A 19,739-nucleotide genomic window follows, 5' to 3' on the forward strand; every position below is an offset into this window, starting at 1 on the left:
CAAAATGTTACAAATAATTACCCTAAAATATCTTATTATAAATCAACTGCTATCTCTTATTGTTCATCATTATTATTGCTTTTTTTTTTTTTTTTTACCACACTGCACACTGACAGCAAACGGCAACACAAGGACGCAAATAATAATGGAACCTGAACTGCAGCAAAAGTAAACAGTTCATTAGATAGGCATTAAAAGGCATAAAAATACCCAGGGGCAGAGTTTAATGAGAGGCCCTGAAGTGACACTGCCAAAGCTTTTTCCTCCACTTTTCCACTCGGAAACCACACGGCTGGTGGCAAACCGTGAAGAGTAATTAATGATATTTAATTTATAAAGTGTGTTTCATTAAGTATTTCTCACCAGTGGGAAAATGTCTGGCCAGTTCTGATTTCGAATTAATGGGACTTTAGTCAAACACAATGTGGCTGCCTCAAATTGCCATTTAACCTTTTCTTTCTGCAGCTAATAATCTGCTGAAAATGTTTAAGGGGAATTGACGATTCAAGTGGGGGGGGGCAGACATGTCTCAAAAAATATTCACCTCATACTGCTGATTTGTGTAACAGATAAGAAAAAGACTATGGCTAACAATGAATGGCATATAGAAATATTTAATATGATTGTTATTAAGGCATTGTGTGCGTGCATCATGTGCGTTTTGTGTGGTTAAGCTGTGTTCTGCAACAGCGGTCAAAGCGTCATGTGTTTTTATGAGTGCATCTGGTCTAGAGTAAAGTGCTGTAGTGGTTGAAGAAAGCAAAGACCTTTTCAAGCAGGCTCCAGTATCACAACAGTCTTAAATAATGCATCTCATCCTAGCAGGGGTCTAACACCATCCGCAAGCAGAAAGAATACTATTCACACATGCACAGGAAGATACACATCCATCCGCACACACAGAACGTTGCTTTTCTCTTTTAACATCTACTAGAAAATAAAATGTAGGAGGTTGTGCAATTAAACGAGCACTCTTTTTTTTAAGCACTTGATGCAATATCTGATAAAGGCACAAAGTAATGACGGTCGCAGAAGTGTCTTTATGCCTCTGTGATTTATTTTTTAGTCTTTGGTAACATCAAATCTGTCATACGGGTGATAGATGGACAGATGCGTTTGGTTTTGTGTGCGTTGGTGTGACATTTATGTTAGTCGCTTGTGGTAAAAATCGCAGGAGCTGTGCACAACACATAGACTGATATCAGCATGGTGTCTCTCATTAGCACACAGGTTACTGGTGTGTGCCTTTAATTCACTGAGCATTGTGTATGAAAAAAACAACAAACAAGCCATGGAGAAAAATTCAGGAACAAATGAAGGCTATGGAGATTTCAATCACATGCATATGGAATTGTTATATATAAGAGGGAAATATTTCTCGTTGTACTTTTTTTTTTTTTTTTACGAAAATAATCAGACCTTTAAATAATATTTATAATTGATCATATTTTTATCAATATATAACTTATCATATATAATATAATTTAATTATAAATATAAAAGTAATAAGCATAATGTAATAAAATATAAAATATTTAAAATTACAATTAAATGAATATGCTATTGTGATATATTAACTCAGAGTGAAATGTTGGTCTTTGTTCTTAAATTTTATTAAAAAAATTGACTTAAATAATAATTATAATTGATAATATCTATAATTATATTTTAAAATAAAAAAATTAACACTCTCTATTTATGCTCTTTGTCACTGTTTACAGTCTCATTTGTGTTTATAATTAATAAAATTATTATTTAAAAATAATTATATATTATATTATTATAAATGATAATAATAATTATAGTAATTTTTATTATAAATATAAACAATTTTATTTTGTAAAATTATAGTTTAATATTTCTAAAATACTTAAATGTCAAAATACTGTACTTAAATATAAAACGACTAATTAAAAAAATAACACCAATGAGGGGGGCGTCATACATAAAATTAGGGGGGAAAAAAGAGAGGCTGAGGAAAATAAATTTTAAATTTTAAATAAAAAAAAAGATGCCAAAAAATTGGTCAGAAAAAGTTTTTAAATAATATAAATAATAATAATAACAGTTCAATACAGCCATGGATATTTCTGTCAATGTCATGTTCGAAGCACCGAGTGCAGTCAATAAACCTAACGACTCTGCCCACATACAGAGAGCGAGGGAAAAAACGATTGCAAGTGAACTCCCAACAAAAGAGCAAATTCAAGCTGCTTTGATTGAAGAAACGGCATATACTTCTTGAAGGCCGGGGAGTCGCTGCGAATGGTTATTTCTTTAAGGCATAAGCGCCGATTAAACCCAATATTAAAATATGGAAGCAGTTCTAATGAAAAATCAAAGCCCGTTTCTCTGGCAGCCGAGCTTTTTCTCACATTAATGCTGGGTTGGGAGCAGGGCCGGTGCGGGCACTAGTAGAGCAGACCCCGGCTAGGCAAGAGTGGAGAAATCAATAGAGAAGAGCCGGTGGGGAGGGAGACTGCCAGAGCTGGCAGGGCCGGGCCGGCTCCCATCACAGCACTCTCCTCTGGCATGCAGTGGGGAATGAAACGGGCCTCCCTGGGTCAGCACCAGAGAAAAGGTGAGATTAGAGGAAATGGAGGAGGGATTTCTGAGGCACAAGATACCTGGCGAGCCAGGGACCAATCGCCCATTAGCCTGTGGCTACCTACATATGGTTCACTGAACCCTGCACAGAAAATAACTTCTTTTTTTTTTCTTGTCTTTCTTCACCTCCCCCGATCCGTCTTTCTCTCTCCATCTAACTCTCTCCTTTTGGAGAAAAAAAAATTTTTTTTTGTTTTTTCTTCCGACCTAAGTTCATGCCATATTTAGCATCTGATGTCTGTTGTGAGTGTCTCTTCTAAGAACACTCCGATGCAACCAGTCATAAAGAAAGCCGATCTTATATGCTATTATTGTGTGCGAATACACACGGGAATGAATGGCTACACGTTGAATAACGCCTCGCTCGGTCTCTCCCTCTTCTCCTCGCAACGTGACTATTGTCTGGGATGAATGCTCGAGTCATTAGCATAAAAATACCCAAACACACACAGCAGCTTAACCACATCATTAATTCTATACATGTATGTATATTTGTCACTGCCCTATGTGCACCAAATTCAAATGGAGATTTAAACAAAGGCCTCATCCACAGTCATAATGAAGTGCAGTCCTGTGAAATCAACTGCAACCATTCATTACAATAGAGCTCAAGACGGAAGTTCAAGACAAGATATTTATCCCGTGGCCTCTGCTAATCCTTTCTGTATATATCTCTGTCGGAAAGGAGATGATCTCTAAACTCATTTACGCATTATTTTTATCGTGTGTATGAGGGAATTGATAAATATAATTATATAATTGACTAATTTAACAAAGTAATAATATTGTAATTATATTATAGATTGATTTAAAATAAAAAGTACAAATATTTCTATCTGATAAAATAAATATATTTTAAAATAGAATAAACTTGCAACAAAACAGCACTGAATGATAAAATACCATTTTAAAAATAAAAGTACAGTAAAATAAAAATGTACTTCATCTTAAACCAGAACAAATTTCCCCTGCATTATGTAGGAAGAATATTCATTTAAAATATCAAAAATATTATAAGCTTGGACAAAACTCTAAAATTATTTAATCAAACATTTAAATGCAAGGAAAAAGCAGAATTAAAAGTCTTTTAGAAGTTTTAAAAGTGGACCTACTCTCTCTTTAAGCTCTATGTTTTAAAAAGAGTAATGTGACAATAAATTTCAAATTTGCCAAAAAGCTAATTACCACCCTACTTTCATCATCATTTTCAACCACCATAATTTCAACCAAAATGCTCCCTGAAAAACCAAAAAGTACTCTCTCATACTCATTACAGAAAAAAAACCTAGCAATAATTTACAGATTTCCTATGCACTGTAAATATATCACTCATATATCACTCCATTAAAGGGGAGGACAAGTTGATGTCTATAGAATCTGAGACGTCAAAGTTTTCTCTCTCTCTCTCTCTCTCTTCGGGGCGTGCATTTTAAAAGAGAGGAGGAAAAAACAAGCCAATGATTCATAATACATTTCATAAATACTTCATGATTTTTCATACTTAAGCTGGCCTGGCAAATCAAAAAATTTTTGTCACCCTTTTTCGTCCCTCATGTCAGTTCATCATTTTCCGCGGGTGTCACATGTCACTTTCACTTTACATGAGCGATAGGAACGGGCCGAGAGAGGAGACAGCTCCGCTGTGTCTGATTTTCCAGCCACTCTCAAACAGACACACAGACACATGGAATTGTTTAAACTACCTGATCTGTGTCACGGCTAACTATGGAGACAAATAGGAGATTAATCATTAACTAAAGTTAAAATAAATTATTAGTTAAAATATATATATAATATATATAATAAATAATTAGCTAAAATAAACAATACACAACCAAAACACATAGCAAAATTATCAACACATTACATAAATATTCATACTTTTATGAAGAATTGTAGCTACACCCCTTAATCCCCTAACTTAACTACCTTACTAAAAAGCAGTAATTAGGAGTTTATTGAGGAAAAATTCATAATTAATAGTTAGTTAATAGTGAGAACTGGACCCTAATCCAAAGTGTGACCAAAATTATTTTATTTTACGTATTTATAAAAAAATTAAATAAAAAAGGTTATTTAGAAATAAATATTCCTTTTATATACAATTAAATTGTAATACTATTTTTATGTTATACTGAATGCAGCCATGGACTTCACATTTTTTCTATAAATAAAATAATATTAATTCATAAATCATATAAAATGTCCAAATATTATGTTGTAAAATTCGGTTCTAGTTTTCTAGCTTGAGAGAAAACCTCCACTTCTTATTAAGAACATGGGCTCTTCATTCCCAGCCATGGAGGCTTGATTTTCTCCTTCGGGTGACACAGTCCTTCACCTCATCATCGTCCCATCACTGCGATTAGAGCACGCGCCACAGCCCTGATCTCTGTAAAGCCACACAATCCCATCTCACAGTACCAACCAATCCGCAAGACGCCCCGCGTAAAACAACTCCATAATAAAAGACACGTTCAAAAGATTGATTTAGTCCCTTTTTAAACCGGTACCATCTCAGAAAAAGAATCCCATCAATCCTTGAGATTTCCATAATAAACACAGAAGGTTTGTAATCAGGCAGTGTATTTGGACTTGGCCATCACAGAAGGCTTGCTAAACTCAAATGACACAACTATTCTAATCTGCATTACCTTCTTAGTGCCATGAAACAATCAGACAACAATCAAGAGTTTTTCAGAGTGCATATTCGGCTCTAATTTAAGGCGATTAAAAGTGTCGAACATCTGGGTCAAGTATGTCTGTCATGCTTCTCTTTTGTGGGAGCTGCTGTAATAGATGACTTGGTTTGTATAACTCTAAGAAACAAGTTTTCAGTTTTGATTCCGAGAGATTCAAAAGGCTTATTTGGAAAGCAACTGTGTGTAAAACTTGATATAGCGCACTAAAGGCTGCAACAAGTCTACAGATGAGAAGAGCTTGACGATTAAAAGTTAACTTGGGGAAGCGCAACAAAGTTTTATTGAAGTCAGTGGATTTCATCAAGATGATTGACAAACCTGTTTTCAGTTTACTTATCCAACAAACCCCTGAAAGGATTTAACAAACTCCAGCAAAGTTTTATAGAATCTGTGACCTGAACCTTGACCAGTCATTTTGTCATTTAAAATTGTCAGTTGACAAAAAGACTTTTTGCTAAATGTCACTAATCATTCAAAGACATCCATTTACCCTTATGAGACAATAAAAAGATTAAATAAATAAATAAAGCTGCCAACAATCTGACATTTTTAACGACTAGGGCAAATTTACCATTGGAAAACTAGGTCACATTGTACAATTGTACGTGTAAACTTATCAGACTACACTTAACACTTGTTAATAATGCCTTCAATAAACCTGGTTAAACTCATGGTCATGTTCATGTTTTTTTATGTTATTGGTCATAGTATCTAATCCCTAAACCTTTCAAAATACTATTGAGGTCAGCCACCTCTGAGAAAACTCTGCAAAATGTATTCTTAAACAATTATTAAATAGATATAAAGGAAAAACATGAGGACAGAGCTTCAATTTCACTGAAAGACTTTCTATATAATTCACTATTTCATAGTGTATTAACCTTAATATTCCTTTTATTTCTTTACGATTATCTGTGCTTTCTTCACAACCAAAACACCTATAAAATATAATCTTCTCTGGTAAACAATCTGAACTGATTCAAGGCCATTTCATGATAATACAATTTTTTCAGCATTGCCAAAGTGACGAACAATAAGGTTCTTAAATAACAAATACTAAAAGCTAGAGTCAGAAATGCAGTTTTCACTTGGCCACAATTTTGAATAGGAACATGGAATTTAAAATAAGATAAACTCTCAAATATCTAATATGTCACATGACTGTACAAAGATTATAAAAAAAAACAAAAAAAAACATGTATACCATTTCTATAGAATCATCCATAATAAATCATGGATTTAACAAGCTAAACAACAAATGGCTTGAGAGTTCCATCACTGTCCATAAAAATCATCATCATTTTCTCTATATCTAGAAAACACACCTGTAAAAATTATTACTATTAAACACTGCATTAATGTAATCAAAAAAGGTTACAAAAGCTCAATGCTACTCACAATTTATTTAAAAATGAAAAACTACCTTAGTAAAAAAAAAAAACAAAAAAAAAAAACACTTCAAATATATTAACATATATCGCATTAGACTTACTGATATAAAAATTATGGTAACACTTTACAATAAGGTTCATACGTTAGTTAACATGAACTAATAATGAACTGCACTTCTACAGCATTTATTAATCTTTGTTAATGTTAATTTAAACATCTACTAATACATTATTAAAATCTTGTTAACATTAGTTAATGCACTGTGAACTAACATGAACAAACAATGAACTGTATTTTCATTAACTACCGTTAACGAACATTAGTAAATACAGTAACAAATGTATTGCTCATGGTTAGTTCATGTTAGTTTATACATTAACTAATGTTTAACTAATGACTCTTATTGTAAAGTTTTACCTAAATTATAATTAAATTATACTTGTGCAATATAAATAATACTTGTGCACAATGCACATTTCTTAACATTAGGCCTAAAATGTGTTTTAATGTCACTATTGATGAGGACTGTATGATATTTTAATAATATCGGTCTTTAAATGCAAGATATTTAAAGTGTACTTGCAATAGTTCCACTCAAATATACTTAAGTATATCTTTAGTTGGACCTCAGCACTACTTCCGCACAAAGTGCATTAAGTACCAAATTAGTTATTCCAATTTAGCAGTTTAATATACTAAAAGTGCAATTGCGGGGTATGTATATGCAAATGTATTTAAAGCATGAAATAAATGTATTTCAAATACATTTTAGTTTATTTATTTTTCACTAGGATAGCTAAATAAAGATTAGGAATAATAATCATCATTTGCATTTTTATTTTATTTTTACATAACTTTTCTTTCTTTTTTTTTTTTTTAGAAAATATCTAAAATAACTGCACATTCATAAATTATTATGCAAATGTGATGATAGTTGCTAAAAAAAAAACTAAGTCTCAGAAGTCAGTCCATTAAAAGAACACAGTTAACAAAGATTAAAACACTATAGTGCTGAGAGCAAAGCAGAACACTTGAGCTGAAGTCTTTGAGCGTAGTAAGGTGGGAAAGACCTGTTCTCAAGTATTCACCCAGACCCCAACCGCTCTGCCTACAAGCTCCTGCCCTCTAAATGAGCAAACAAGTACCCCCATCACCCAGGATATTCACTGTGTTTAATCTCAGTGTTCCTCAAAGGAAAGAAGTCAAAAAGAAACGGATGGTCTACCTATATCTAAGAAAACGGCTTTGATTAGCAATTGCCTAAAAGCGATGATGAGCAATGGTTTCTTTCTGATCCCTTGAACAATGTCGCCATCTGTCGTTCATAGAAGGAAATGTGTCAGAACCAGGAATTGAGCCTGATAATGCAGTTTAGCTAGTTTATCATCTCTGTATTTATCAATGAGACAACTAAATATTTTTCTATATTAAAATATATCCAGCTTTGTATAACAAGAATGTTATGTAAGCCCATATTTCCTTTATTCAATATGTTCTATAATATTGTGTTAAATAAAACTGGGGGGGGGATTAATGTAAAGATAAGGAATCAATACTGTCAGTTAACACAAATTAAAAAAAAAAAAAAAAAAAAGTGGATCCTGTAAGGCCTTGTATAAGTAACAGAGCAGACTGATATATCAAGGCATAGAGAAAAAACTTTTCACTTGCTTTGAAGAGATATTTTTTTTCCCCAACTGGTTTCATTAAATTACGCCTCCATTACTTTTTTTGACCAATCAAAAGCATCGCTAAGAGGCACTGACTTTTACGGCCCCTGACTGACTTTCGGCCTAACAAAAATAAGCTTTAACTTATTGTTTTGTGAGCATATCTTTAGTGCTCTCGCCTTTTTGCTAATATAAGGCCTCCGCAGGGGTTCTTGGCTTTAAGACCCTGCGCCCCCATTATCAAAATGAAGCCATCATGAAGCGAGCATACCTTCGGGATGTCCTTCTGATATCTGCCTACTTTCTCTTGAAAAATGGCAGGGTTAAGAGGTCGGCCGGTCCCCGTCTGCCGCCGAACAGGAGGCTTAGTCTGGCGAGTGGAATGGAGCGAAGACTTCAAACCGCAGGGTGAACGGGTGAGTGCGAGCGGGGGTAAAGAGAGAGAAGCTCCAGGGAGGCCAGAGGAGGGGAAGGGCAAGACAAGGCCTTGATTTCCTGTGGAAGCACAACAAAGCCTCTGCTTTTTTAGAGAAAGCAGCGATGGCCCTCTCCCTGACACCTCTTAGAAGTGTGCGTGTGTGCTCACGTTGCGTGGCAGAGAGGATAAGCCATCCACGCTAAAGCATTTGGCACTTCTGAGGAGCCAGCTGAATCTCCCAGCTTTAGGACAAGTTTCTGGGGTTTGCTATCACTGGCGGCTTCAGGGGGATCTGTTCTTCAAATGCATAGAAATTCAAAGAACCAAGGAGAAAAATGGCTTTCAATCAGGACAATTATTATCTCATTCTAAAAATGCATAAACACCTGTCTGATAAAAAGGTAAAGATTACCTTTTTCATGAATGTAATATTCTTCATTTCATTAGAATTACTACCGAGCCCAATGAAATTTAATTTCTACAAAAAGTTAAAACATTTGATCTATTAGTTTCCAAACTACTGAGTTTGGAAAGCACAAAACACATTTTAAATAAATGATGGCTGAAAATGTTAACAGTAACCAACATCTTGCATATCCATGATTAGTTTGCATAGAAATATACCTAAAAAAAATGAGGTGAAAGGCAAAGGAATGCAACCATGAACGGTGCACTAAACCCTTTCACAGCGGGTGTTAATTGCATGATAATTAAGCACGGCAACAGTCAAGAGGGAGAAGCTAAAGATTAATCATCGGCCAATTAAATGCCCACAGTGAGGAACGTGCGGCCCCTCGGAGACGAGAGATCTCCACTGTGATCTGAGCTATCAGCACAGCGGCACAACATCAGATCACTGGCAAAAGATCCTTTTCAAAACTCTCCTCATTTATGTCAGCCTTTCTGGAATCGTTGTGGATGCCGTAGCCATCTGGTAATTGATATCAAGAGCACCTTGAGTTAGGTGCAGGTGCTGAGTTTGAAAGAAATTATGAAGTGAATTTGTTGCGTGCTGAGACTTCATATGGTGGCATAAGCTAATGAAGTGGATTGCTATAGAGGTACTGAAATGCTTTAAAACAATTTAATGTGATATTCCCAAAAACAATATATATATATATATATATATATATATATATATATATATATATATATATATATATATATATATATATATATATATATATAAAATAAATAAATATAGTCTCTATTAAAATGTTAGCACAATCAATTATCCACCAATAAATTATGAAGATAATTTATATATGGTTTAGTATATTATATATAGTATATTGTATATTAATATATTACTATATTTAGTTAGTTAGTTTATATAAATATTTATTTTATAAATATACAAGTAAATATATTTATACTTTTCTCAAGATATGTGAGTGTAAATATATATATATATATATATATATATATATATATATATATATATATATATATATATATATATATATATATATATATAAAAACAACCCAAGTTGGATTAAAAATGGACAAACAACCCAGCAATTGGGTTGTTTTAACTCATCGGTTGGGTTAAATGTTTGCCCAACTATTGTTTAAAGATTACAATATGGCTGCCTTAAAATGCACCCAGAATAGGTTGGACATTAAAAATCACACACATAATTACTAGAGGCAACAAGAATAATCAAAAGGTGAACATTTATTTACAAGCAATTTAATAAATGTTTATTGTTTAATTATCATTCATTAAACTTATTAATAAATGTTTATTTGTTAAATATTAATAAATGTTAATTTCCAACATTTCATTTTTATTTTACGCAAGCAATATAGTAATATTTAAACAATAGTTGAGTTAAATAAAACTACCCAGCAGGTTGGGCAAACATTTAATCCAACCGCTGAGTTAAAAACAACCCAATCACTGGGTTTGTCCATTTTCAACCCAACTTGAGTTGTTTTTAACCCAGCATTTATTAGAGTGTATATAAAAAATATTTCATATAATTATAGGTAGCGTTTTATTTTAAGGTGACATAGTGTACACGTTCCATGTACTTACTAAAGTAATAAGTTACAAGTTACACCCTAAACCAAATCCTAACCCTATAGTAAGTACATGTAGCTAATTAATATTGCATAGTACTTATTTGTGTAAATACACTGTAACAAACAACATCACCTTAAAATAAAATGTAACCTAAATATATATTTATATTATCACTGAAAAGCAAAAGTGCTTACAAGAAACAGGGAACGTAGCATATTACCTGGTCTCAGAAACTGCACGAGACAAAGGCAAGGCCAGCGCCTCATATTCCAAACATTAAAGAATCAAAGTTTGTTTAGTGTGATCAGTTTATCCTCTCCTAATAGAATAACATAAATGTGACCACTTCAGAAAAAACAAAAAGACGTGTTTTTGAATAAGATTATTAAAGTACGGGTGTACTAATTTATTAATTTTTAACGGCATGTCAGCAGCAAGGCTATCTTCATAGTATGGCTGTAAGAAAGACAAACATGGTGATGTAAAACAAGCAAAGGAAAAATTTGGCTTCAGAGTAAAAGCACCTCATTAAGGTTTGATGTGTGTGGGGTAGATTCTTCATGGGCAGGTAGAGTTATGAATAACTAAACAAGGACATCTGGAGAAAAATACAGCTCTGCTCTCCTTGGCTCAAGTGGTAGTTGCAAAAAATACATTCTGAATTAACCACAGTGGAAATGCCAATGACCTTCGGTGGTTTTAAAGTTGAAGGACTAAGCTTCATGCCACGTGTGTATGTTTGCGTGCTTACGTGAAGAAGAACACGGCCATTGAAAGCATTTACGCAAAAAGCGTGATGCTTTTTTTTGTTTGTATAAGGATGTGTTTTAATACTCACAAAATCTTTCTCAAGTTTCTCCATCTCTTGCTTGTAGCTCTTCAGACGGCTGTTGTACATGGCTCGGCTCTGAATCGGAATCTCACGAACCTCCAGGTCCATCTGCTCGAGCTAGAAACACCAATTAAATTCAGTGTAAACAAGCAAACTATTTCACACATCATTTTAATACAAAAACAATTAGACTGTCTCGCTAGTTTAATGTCAAACAGAGGTAGCGCAGAGGCATCGATTCAGGCACCCGGCAAATCAAGTCATGTTAGGAGGTGTCGCTTCATTAAAACCTCTGGCGCGGTTGAGCTCTGACAACTACGACATGTGTCCGTGTCACATGTGAGCAAACCTGCGTGCACAAAAGGGCCCCGCTGATTTACACTGTCCAATCAACATGACATGATGGGACAATTTACATGCGACACACATCCTTCCTTTCGGCACCTGCCACGGCGCCTTCCCCCAATAATGGCGTGAAATGTGTCGCGCGGTGTCACTTAAAAGCGCATTATGTGGATGTGATCACACCGTTAGCACCAAGCAGCCTTCAGCCAGATGAAGAGTGTCTCATGTCACTGGCGACATTGCAGGTGTTGTTTATGCAGGGGGGAAATTTTTCCAAATTCATTATTTAGAAAACGAGTGAGTGAAAATTACTGATCAAAGACCCACCAACTCTCTGACTTCTTCAAGCTGTTTGTCGACATTTAGAACCAGCTGTGTCTTCTCCTCTGAAAGAGAAAAAGAGGAAAACATATTGATCAGTGGATGGAGGAGCTGTGCTTCATGACAACAGCCTGACTCCCCCGCAACAACAAGGGAGCAAATAAAAACAAGCCTGCATTTGAAGATATATTTACACATTCTCAACGCACAAAGATCCATATTTGATGTGTCTTATTTTTCCATGTGTAAACGCCTTTGTTAGTTCGTGAAGGAGCGCAGAGACGCCTCTTGGCAACTCAAAAGAGGAGAAAGATGTCAGCTCCGCCAAACTCTGCCGTTCTGCCACCCACTCAGAATGACTACAATGAGGTTGTATTGGTTTTTATCCACTGGTACGAGCCAGGCCAAAGTATAGAGAATGACCGAATTTCCCTTTCCCAATTTGCATCTGCATCACCTCACTAATGATCAGTTGGAAGATGAATACATATGTCATATCTAACTCTCCTCCAAGCAAGTTCATGAAGCGTTTTACAAAAATAAGAGAGGCTGTGATCTTGCAGCTGTTCCGGTATTGTTAGGAAAGAACCACGTGAAATGTTATCAATGACGACAATATTATAAAGTTACTGCTTTGCTAAAAATACATAAATGAAATGCACTAAAACTAATATAAACTGCTTATATGCTATTTTTGGCACCATAGCACTATAATGTCCAAATTTTTATTGAAAACAGTAACAAAAAATAATTGACAGTAAACATTTATAATGTTACAACTTCTATTTCAAATAAATGCCATACTTTTAAACTTTCTATTCATCAAAGAATCCTGGGGGGAAAAATGTATCATGTTTTCTACAAAGATATTATGCAGCACAACTTTTTCCAACATTGATAATAAGAAGAAATGTTTCTTCAGCACCAAATCAGCATATTAGAATGATTTCTGAAGGCTCATGTGACACTGAACACTGGTGTAATGACTGTATATTAAAATAGGTAACAGTTGCACCGTGTCCTAACTACACGCGACGCGACACGCGATAAAAGGTATCTTTTCCATGTTAATCAGAGTTTTAGTCCTATCCATCCGCGACGTCCATTTTAGAAACGGTTTCTATTTTTCTGCGACGTCACGGCGGGAACAACAAAAAGTATGGCAATGATAATCACAAGTACTGTTTATGTGCTTTATTACTTGTTAAAAACGTCTAATGGCGTTTGAATATCATTTTGTGTTCTCAGCTTTGTAAAGTTAGCCGTAACGTTACTGAAATTAACCGTGGATAATTCACCTCAGATCGTGAAAATAAATAAATGGGCAAAAGAACGTTCAAACTGTCAACCCATTGTGAACAAACAAGTGTATTATGCCAAATATTGTTTCAGTCACTCAGTATGTATTTTTAATAATGGTAAAAATTGTGTAATATACATAAATTGAAAAAAATAAAATGAATTTGATTATGTACTTATCCATTTTCCTTGCCAACAGAGCCCGCCCCCGCGCTTTCCTGGTTGGTTGTGATTTTTGATTGACTTTATCACGTCTCGCGTCTGGTGTGTTGACAATATTACTGATTTTACTGTATTTTTTACCAAATAATTTAGTCTTGGTGAGCATAAGAGATTTCAGAAACATTAAATAAAATAAAATAAAATCTTACAGATCTCAAACTTGTTAACAATAGTGTATATCCAGTAATCGACCAATAACCGTTATGGTGCTGATATGTTGTGCATCCCTAATAAAAGACACCAAAATTAAAGAATTAACTGAATTATTTTTTTAAATCGCAATTAATACAGTCATTATGTGACATCCTTTTGCATGAAGATAGTGCCTGTTTGATCATCTTATATTTTACAACAGCTGAAATGCTGTCTTGACCAGTTAGTATCCAAAACTATCTTTTCATAATATGAATTTTGTAATGATAGAAACACAAGCTATAAATAAATAATCCTGTGAAAGAACATCACAACATCTACTGATCAAACAAGACCAGTGAAGCACATCAAACCATGCCAAGCGATAGCACTAATCATGGAGAAATAACATCAAGCGATATCAAACCGGAAAGCTGTCAATAAGCTGGAAACTAAAGTGAACTTCTGTTTTGCCCTTTGGCTTTCCAATGTCGTTTGGTGGTCATCAATCCATTTTTAAAATCTGTGTGCAACCTCACAGCCCACACAGTGTAAACAGCCAGGGGCGATTCTCTACAAGGTGAGCAAACACTGGGGCCTCTATTCACCCCTGGCATAGGGCAGGTTGAAATATATATCTCACTATTGCAGGTGCATGGGGCAGTACCACAAGGTCAGGTGCTCTTTGGGCAAAGCGATGCACTGAGAAAAGTTCGACTTGTAGATGCATCTTTGCTCAATTTTTCATTGCGTGATTGACAGCTCATTCTCTTTGTGCAAATCTACCTAAAAAAAACAAACAAAAAAACAAAACAAAACACGCATTTATGTTTAATGGAGAAAGGCCTTGCATTATTTTCAAATTCATGTTTCACAACTACAAGTTTTGCGCTGTTCAACAAAACACAACATAAAATCTTGGATATTCTCAAGTGAATAAATGCGGTCGGCTTGAGCGAAAAAAAATGGCCAAGGGCATTATATCTGTCCACTGTTTTTTATCAATGTTTCTACACATGTGACACTGTACAATACCATGAGAACAACAGCGTAAGCCACTTTGTTGATGGCTGCCATTGTTGGTCGCAAACAAATTTGTGTACCTAGGAAAGAGAAAAGGCGCTTTTTTATGGACATAATTGAGATTTGAATTCAAGAGCCGAACTCCTCTGGCAACAGTGAGGAAGGTTTGGCGATCGCTAATGAGCGCGCATTGTTTATGGCTTTGTTCATATTCAGTGGACTTATTTAAATACATTTAGCAGCTGGTGGTGGGCCGGTCTGATGATACAGTGTTTGTTTCTGCCAAGCTCTGAAGAAGCAATTTAAGCTTCAACAATTCACCACATTACACATTCTCATTCTTTTCAATGTGCTTAAATAATGCAAAGAAAAGCCAATGGCGCGTGCAATTGTTTGACAGCGCTCACCGAACTGAGTGCTGCTGTATGATTCTGAATAAGTGATTAATCCTTCTCACCTATTGTTCATGTACAATAGACGCACTGAGCGACTGCATCAGGTTATTATGAGACAGACCTCTGAGGTTTAACAGTGACTGAAAGCAATCATTTATATTAAAAGTCACCAGAGGGTATTAAAGTAACCTTTCATTGCACTGACTTTTAGTTTCAATCCAGCAAAGTCAGAACAAGATCTTGAATTAATTTTATTTATGTAGTGAGTTTTGAACTGAGACTGAACTGAATTTCTGAAGTTCACAATGTGAGCAAAACAAAAAGTTGTATCAACATCAAAAGGCATCCTGAGGAGTATTTCCAGAGGATAGCAAAACCACACTTTTGCTACCCTGAAGTGTTCAAAAAGGGTCAAAGAGGCAAACAAGTATACAGAAACACTGGACACAATGAACCCAAGCAAACATTGACATTTCTCTTGGTCATAAGGCTCGTATTAGATATTTCTGATTTCAAGCAATCATAGATTTTCTTTTCTTTAAGGTACACTATGTAACTTTTTTGTTCAAAATTAACAAAAAATTAAAATAATGAATCAAAACATCAATCCTTCTTCCAAAGTGTGTTTTTGTCTTACCCTGATTCACTAATAGTAAGCCTATTATAAGTGTTTGTGTTTTAGACCTTACAGAATGTTTTTTTTTTTTCTTTCAAGAAACCTGCTTACATACGTCACTTGCCGTATGCATCATATCCGTAAATAGAGAAAAGTTGCTCCGGTTACTTTGACGCATGTATGGTATGTGAGTGGCACAAGTTAGTTGTCACGATGAGTGAGAAATGTTGTTTTCATGGAGCTAGTGTTGCTTTAGTCAACGGAAATTATGATTAAAACGAGACGAGACGCAACGTAAATGCTGGTCATGTGATGATGACTAAAACTAAACGTATAGTGCAATACTGTTGACGAATAAAAACGAGACTAAATGTGGTTTTCAAAATAAAAACTATGCTAAAATGTCTCTTAATTTTCGCTGACCAAAACGAGACGAGATGAAATGTTATAACGTTATTTCGTCTCGTTTAGTTGCGTTATTATTATTTATTTCTCTTTCCTGTGTCTCACTTCAGACTCGCATCAGAGCTGCTCTGAAAGTCACTTCATCAGCATTTAACTGCTTCATTTGAGAAAACTACCATCATAAACACAGAGAAACTCAAAGCTCTAGGCAAACCGTCAAAATAAAAGTTTGATTTAACTTGACAGAAACATATTACTGTTGTACAGTAGAATTTAGATAAATTAATTTAATAATAAATTATTAAAATATATTTTAAATAATAATCTCAGCGTTTCTTCCATGTTTTAATTTTAACAGTAAAGCTCTGTTGTGCAGCACATTGTTTGACAAAAAAGTTTAATTTCATGATTAAAAGATAAATTAAATGGTATGCGTTCATTTGATTGCCAGAAAAATTTAATTACACAACAGAACAAAAAAATTCATAAAAATATATTTTTTAATTAATTAATATTGTTGTTTTTAAGAATTCAATTAATTAGACATGCTTTTTGATTACTAAAATTTAATTTAACCATTAAAATGGAATCAAAAAATAAATAAAACGGAAAAAAACAGAATCCAGAAAAATTAAAATGGAAAAAACGGAATTTGGGAAAAAATAAAATTTGGGAAAAAATAAAACAGATTTTATAGGGCCCCTCCTATTATCATTACTAAGCTATTGTTATAATTGGCAGTAGCACCAGACTTCTAATGTGAGCTTGCAGGCATCATTATTATTATTATTATTTATTATTATTATCATTATAATATATATATATATATATATTATTTTTATCAAATAAATCCAGCATTGGTGAGCATAAGAGACTAACTTTCAAAAACATTAAAAATGACACCAAACATTTGAACGATAAAGTTGATATTAACATCTACTGTGCAAAATACACAAATATTAAAATAAATAAATATAATGCTAAGATTTTTTTCATCTTATTCTCTATTTCAGATGTTTTTTTATTTTCTGATATCTATTCATACAAAACTCTCATCCTACCATTCAGCTAAATAATATCAGACAAATGCAAAAATTATCAATAATTCACACGCGAAATATTAGCACTGGTTATGAAAAAACAGACTGGCCTGAAAAAAAACGAGGCTTTTTCTTTGTCAACAAATGTTTTATACAAGTAAGAATGTGGTTCAAGAAGGAAAAAATAATAATTTGGGGATATCAAAGAAAGAATATAGTAAAGTCATTCACGGCAATATTTGTATTGGCTTTATGAGTCCTTAAGTGAAACATTTTCCTTCCTTGATACAGACAGGTTTGATGCTATTTTTTAATAAGATTATTTTTAGACTCTGAGCTGTCTCTCAGTTATCCAACATCAAGCTCATCTCATAGCATCGTTCCCATGGAAACGCATTTGTCTGATTTGCAAAATGAAAAGCACAAAAACAGGTAAAGCGGCAGTAGCTTTACAGATACAGAAGTAGACTTAGGACAACTCACAATCCTAAACAGTCCCAGCTGATGAAATAGAGCATGTTTAGAAATCTTGACATAAATTTGACAGTCTGAGTACACATCTATGTGATATTATACTGCATTCTGACCTAGTAAGTATATAACAGGGGTCCATGACCTCTAGGGGCTCCATGGTGGTACTGCAGGGGGACCACCAATTATTGTTTGATTATAGAACTGGGTTTTAGAGAAACACAAACACAAATGAAAAATTATGTTATGTTATGTTTCTGAAAGATGCCTCTAATGCTTTGTTAAAAACAAAAAAATACAGTAAAAACACAATTTAAAAGAACTGTTTTCTATTTTAATATATTTTAAAATATAAGTTATTCCTGTGATGAAAAAGCTGAATTTTCATCATCATTACTCCAGTCTTTAGTGTCACACAATCTTTCAAAAATCATTTTAATATGCTGATTTGCTGCTCAAGAAACATGTATTATTATTATTATCAATGTGAAACACAGTTTTGCTGCTTAATATTTTTGTGGAAATCATCATGCACTACCATTAAAAAGTTTGAGGTTCAGTAAAATTTAAAAACAAAGAAAGAAATGTATACTTTTATTCAGCAAGGACACATTAAATTGATCAAAAGTGACAGTAAAGATATATATTACATAATGGTCCAAAAAAAAAATCTATTTCAAACAAATGCTGTTCATTTAACTTTCTATTAATCAAACCATTCTGAGCAAAATGTATCTTGTTTTCCACAAAAACAGAACAACAACTGTTGTCAACATTGATAATAATAACCACTAAAAAGTAACTGATAATAGCTGACCACCAAATCAGCATATTAGAATTAAGTTCAGCTACATAATTGTTCCTCCCAAATTAAAATGTATTAAGTACAATTAAATGTAATGCAAAAGTCTATGACTGAATATTTTAACGGCTCTGCAGTGTAAGCATCTTAAAGTATATGCAAAAAGTAAATATGTAAATTACATTTGATACTATTGTATTGAGATAGCCAGGATTAAAATGCAACTCTCAGTCTTACGCAATATGTAAGTAGGGGTTCCCTGTCCCATCTCTCAGTCTTTAGCCTGAAAAAGATTCCTGGACAAAACTTGTTGTGTGATGTTCATTACAGCAGCTTGGGAATAATGGCTTTTTATGTTTAGTCTATTTCACAATACATTATAATAACTAAATGACAGCTGGCAGTCTAAATCACAGTGATGACAACAACACAAACAAGGTGTCAAAGCAGGACCTTACATCTCTGTCTCACTATATACTGTGCACTTTATAATGACTAGGATACTTCTCTACTTTAGCCAAAAACTCTAACTCCAACAAACACAACATGACATCTAAGATCCTTGTCACCCAAATCCTGAATCTTCAGGCATCACTGAAGATTCATCTGACACACAAGATAGCTGACACCATGACCCTCATGAAACCATAGCTCGTTGACAATTGATATGGGACGTTTCTAAATAATATACCAACCTGACACAACAGCAGCAAGAATGAATCATTAAATAAGTTGTTTATGTCGTCCTAACATTAATGTCTTGCTATGAGCTTATTTAACAGCCACTTACCACCGGCTAGTTTGGGTATTCTTCCAATTTTGTTGGTTATTTCCGCGGTGAGGGTGCCAAAGTCCTGCTCGTACGCTTCAAAATCCGAAGACATGTTGTATTTATGTTTTAAAAGATTAAAAGAGGGATGAACTGTGCTGCGTTACACACTGTTGCTTGTGTCTGCTTCTTATTGACGTCTGCGTCACTTCCGGGTGGTGTCACGAGAATTTGTTCACGACCCCTTTC

The 19,739-nt window shown here is 34.1% G+C and overlaps 1 protein-coding gene across 4 annotated transcripts in view; it reads right to left on the reverse strand.

Annotated features, from left to right (window-relative positions):
- vti1a (vesicle transport through interaction with t-SNAREs 1A) overlaps window positions 1-19,699 on the reverse strand; it is a 141,123-nt gene extending 121,424 nt beyond the window's left edge. For all 4 annotated transcript variants that reach the window (XM_067370215.1, XM_067370217.1, XM_067370214.1 and 1 more), the window contains exons 1-3: window positions 19,512-19,699; window positions 12,323-12,381; window positions 11,657-11,767 (exon numbers count right to left, since the gene is read on the reverse strand). In XM_067370215.1, coding sequence (XP_067226316.1) covers window positions 11,657-11,767; window positions 12,323-12,381; window positions 19,512-19,605 — 264 coding nt within the window. In that variant the 5' untranslated portion in view covers window positions 19,606-19,699. The remainder of the gene's footprint in view (window positions 1-11,656; window positions 11,768-12,322; window positions 12,382-19,511) is intronic.
- Between the last annotated feature and the right edge of the window lie 40 nt (window positions 19,700-19,739).

Source organism: Chanodichthys erythropterus, chromosome 19, assembly GCF_024489055.1.
Source record: "Chanodichthys erythropterus isolate Z2021 chromosome 19, ASM2448905v1, whole genome shotgun sequence".
Classification (NCBI taxonomy): domain Eukaryota; kingdom Metazoa; phylum Chordata; class Actinopteri; order Cypriniformes; family Xenocyprididae; genus Chanodichthys; species Chanodichthys erythropterus.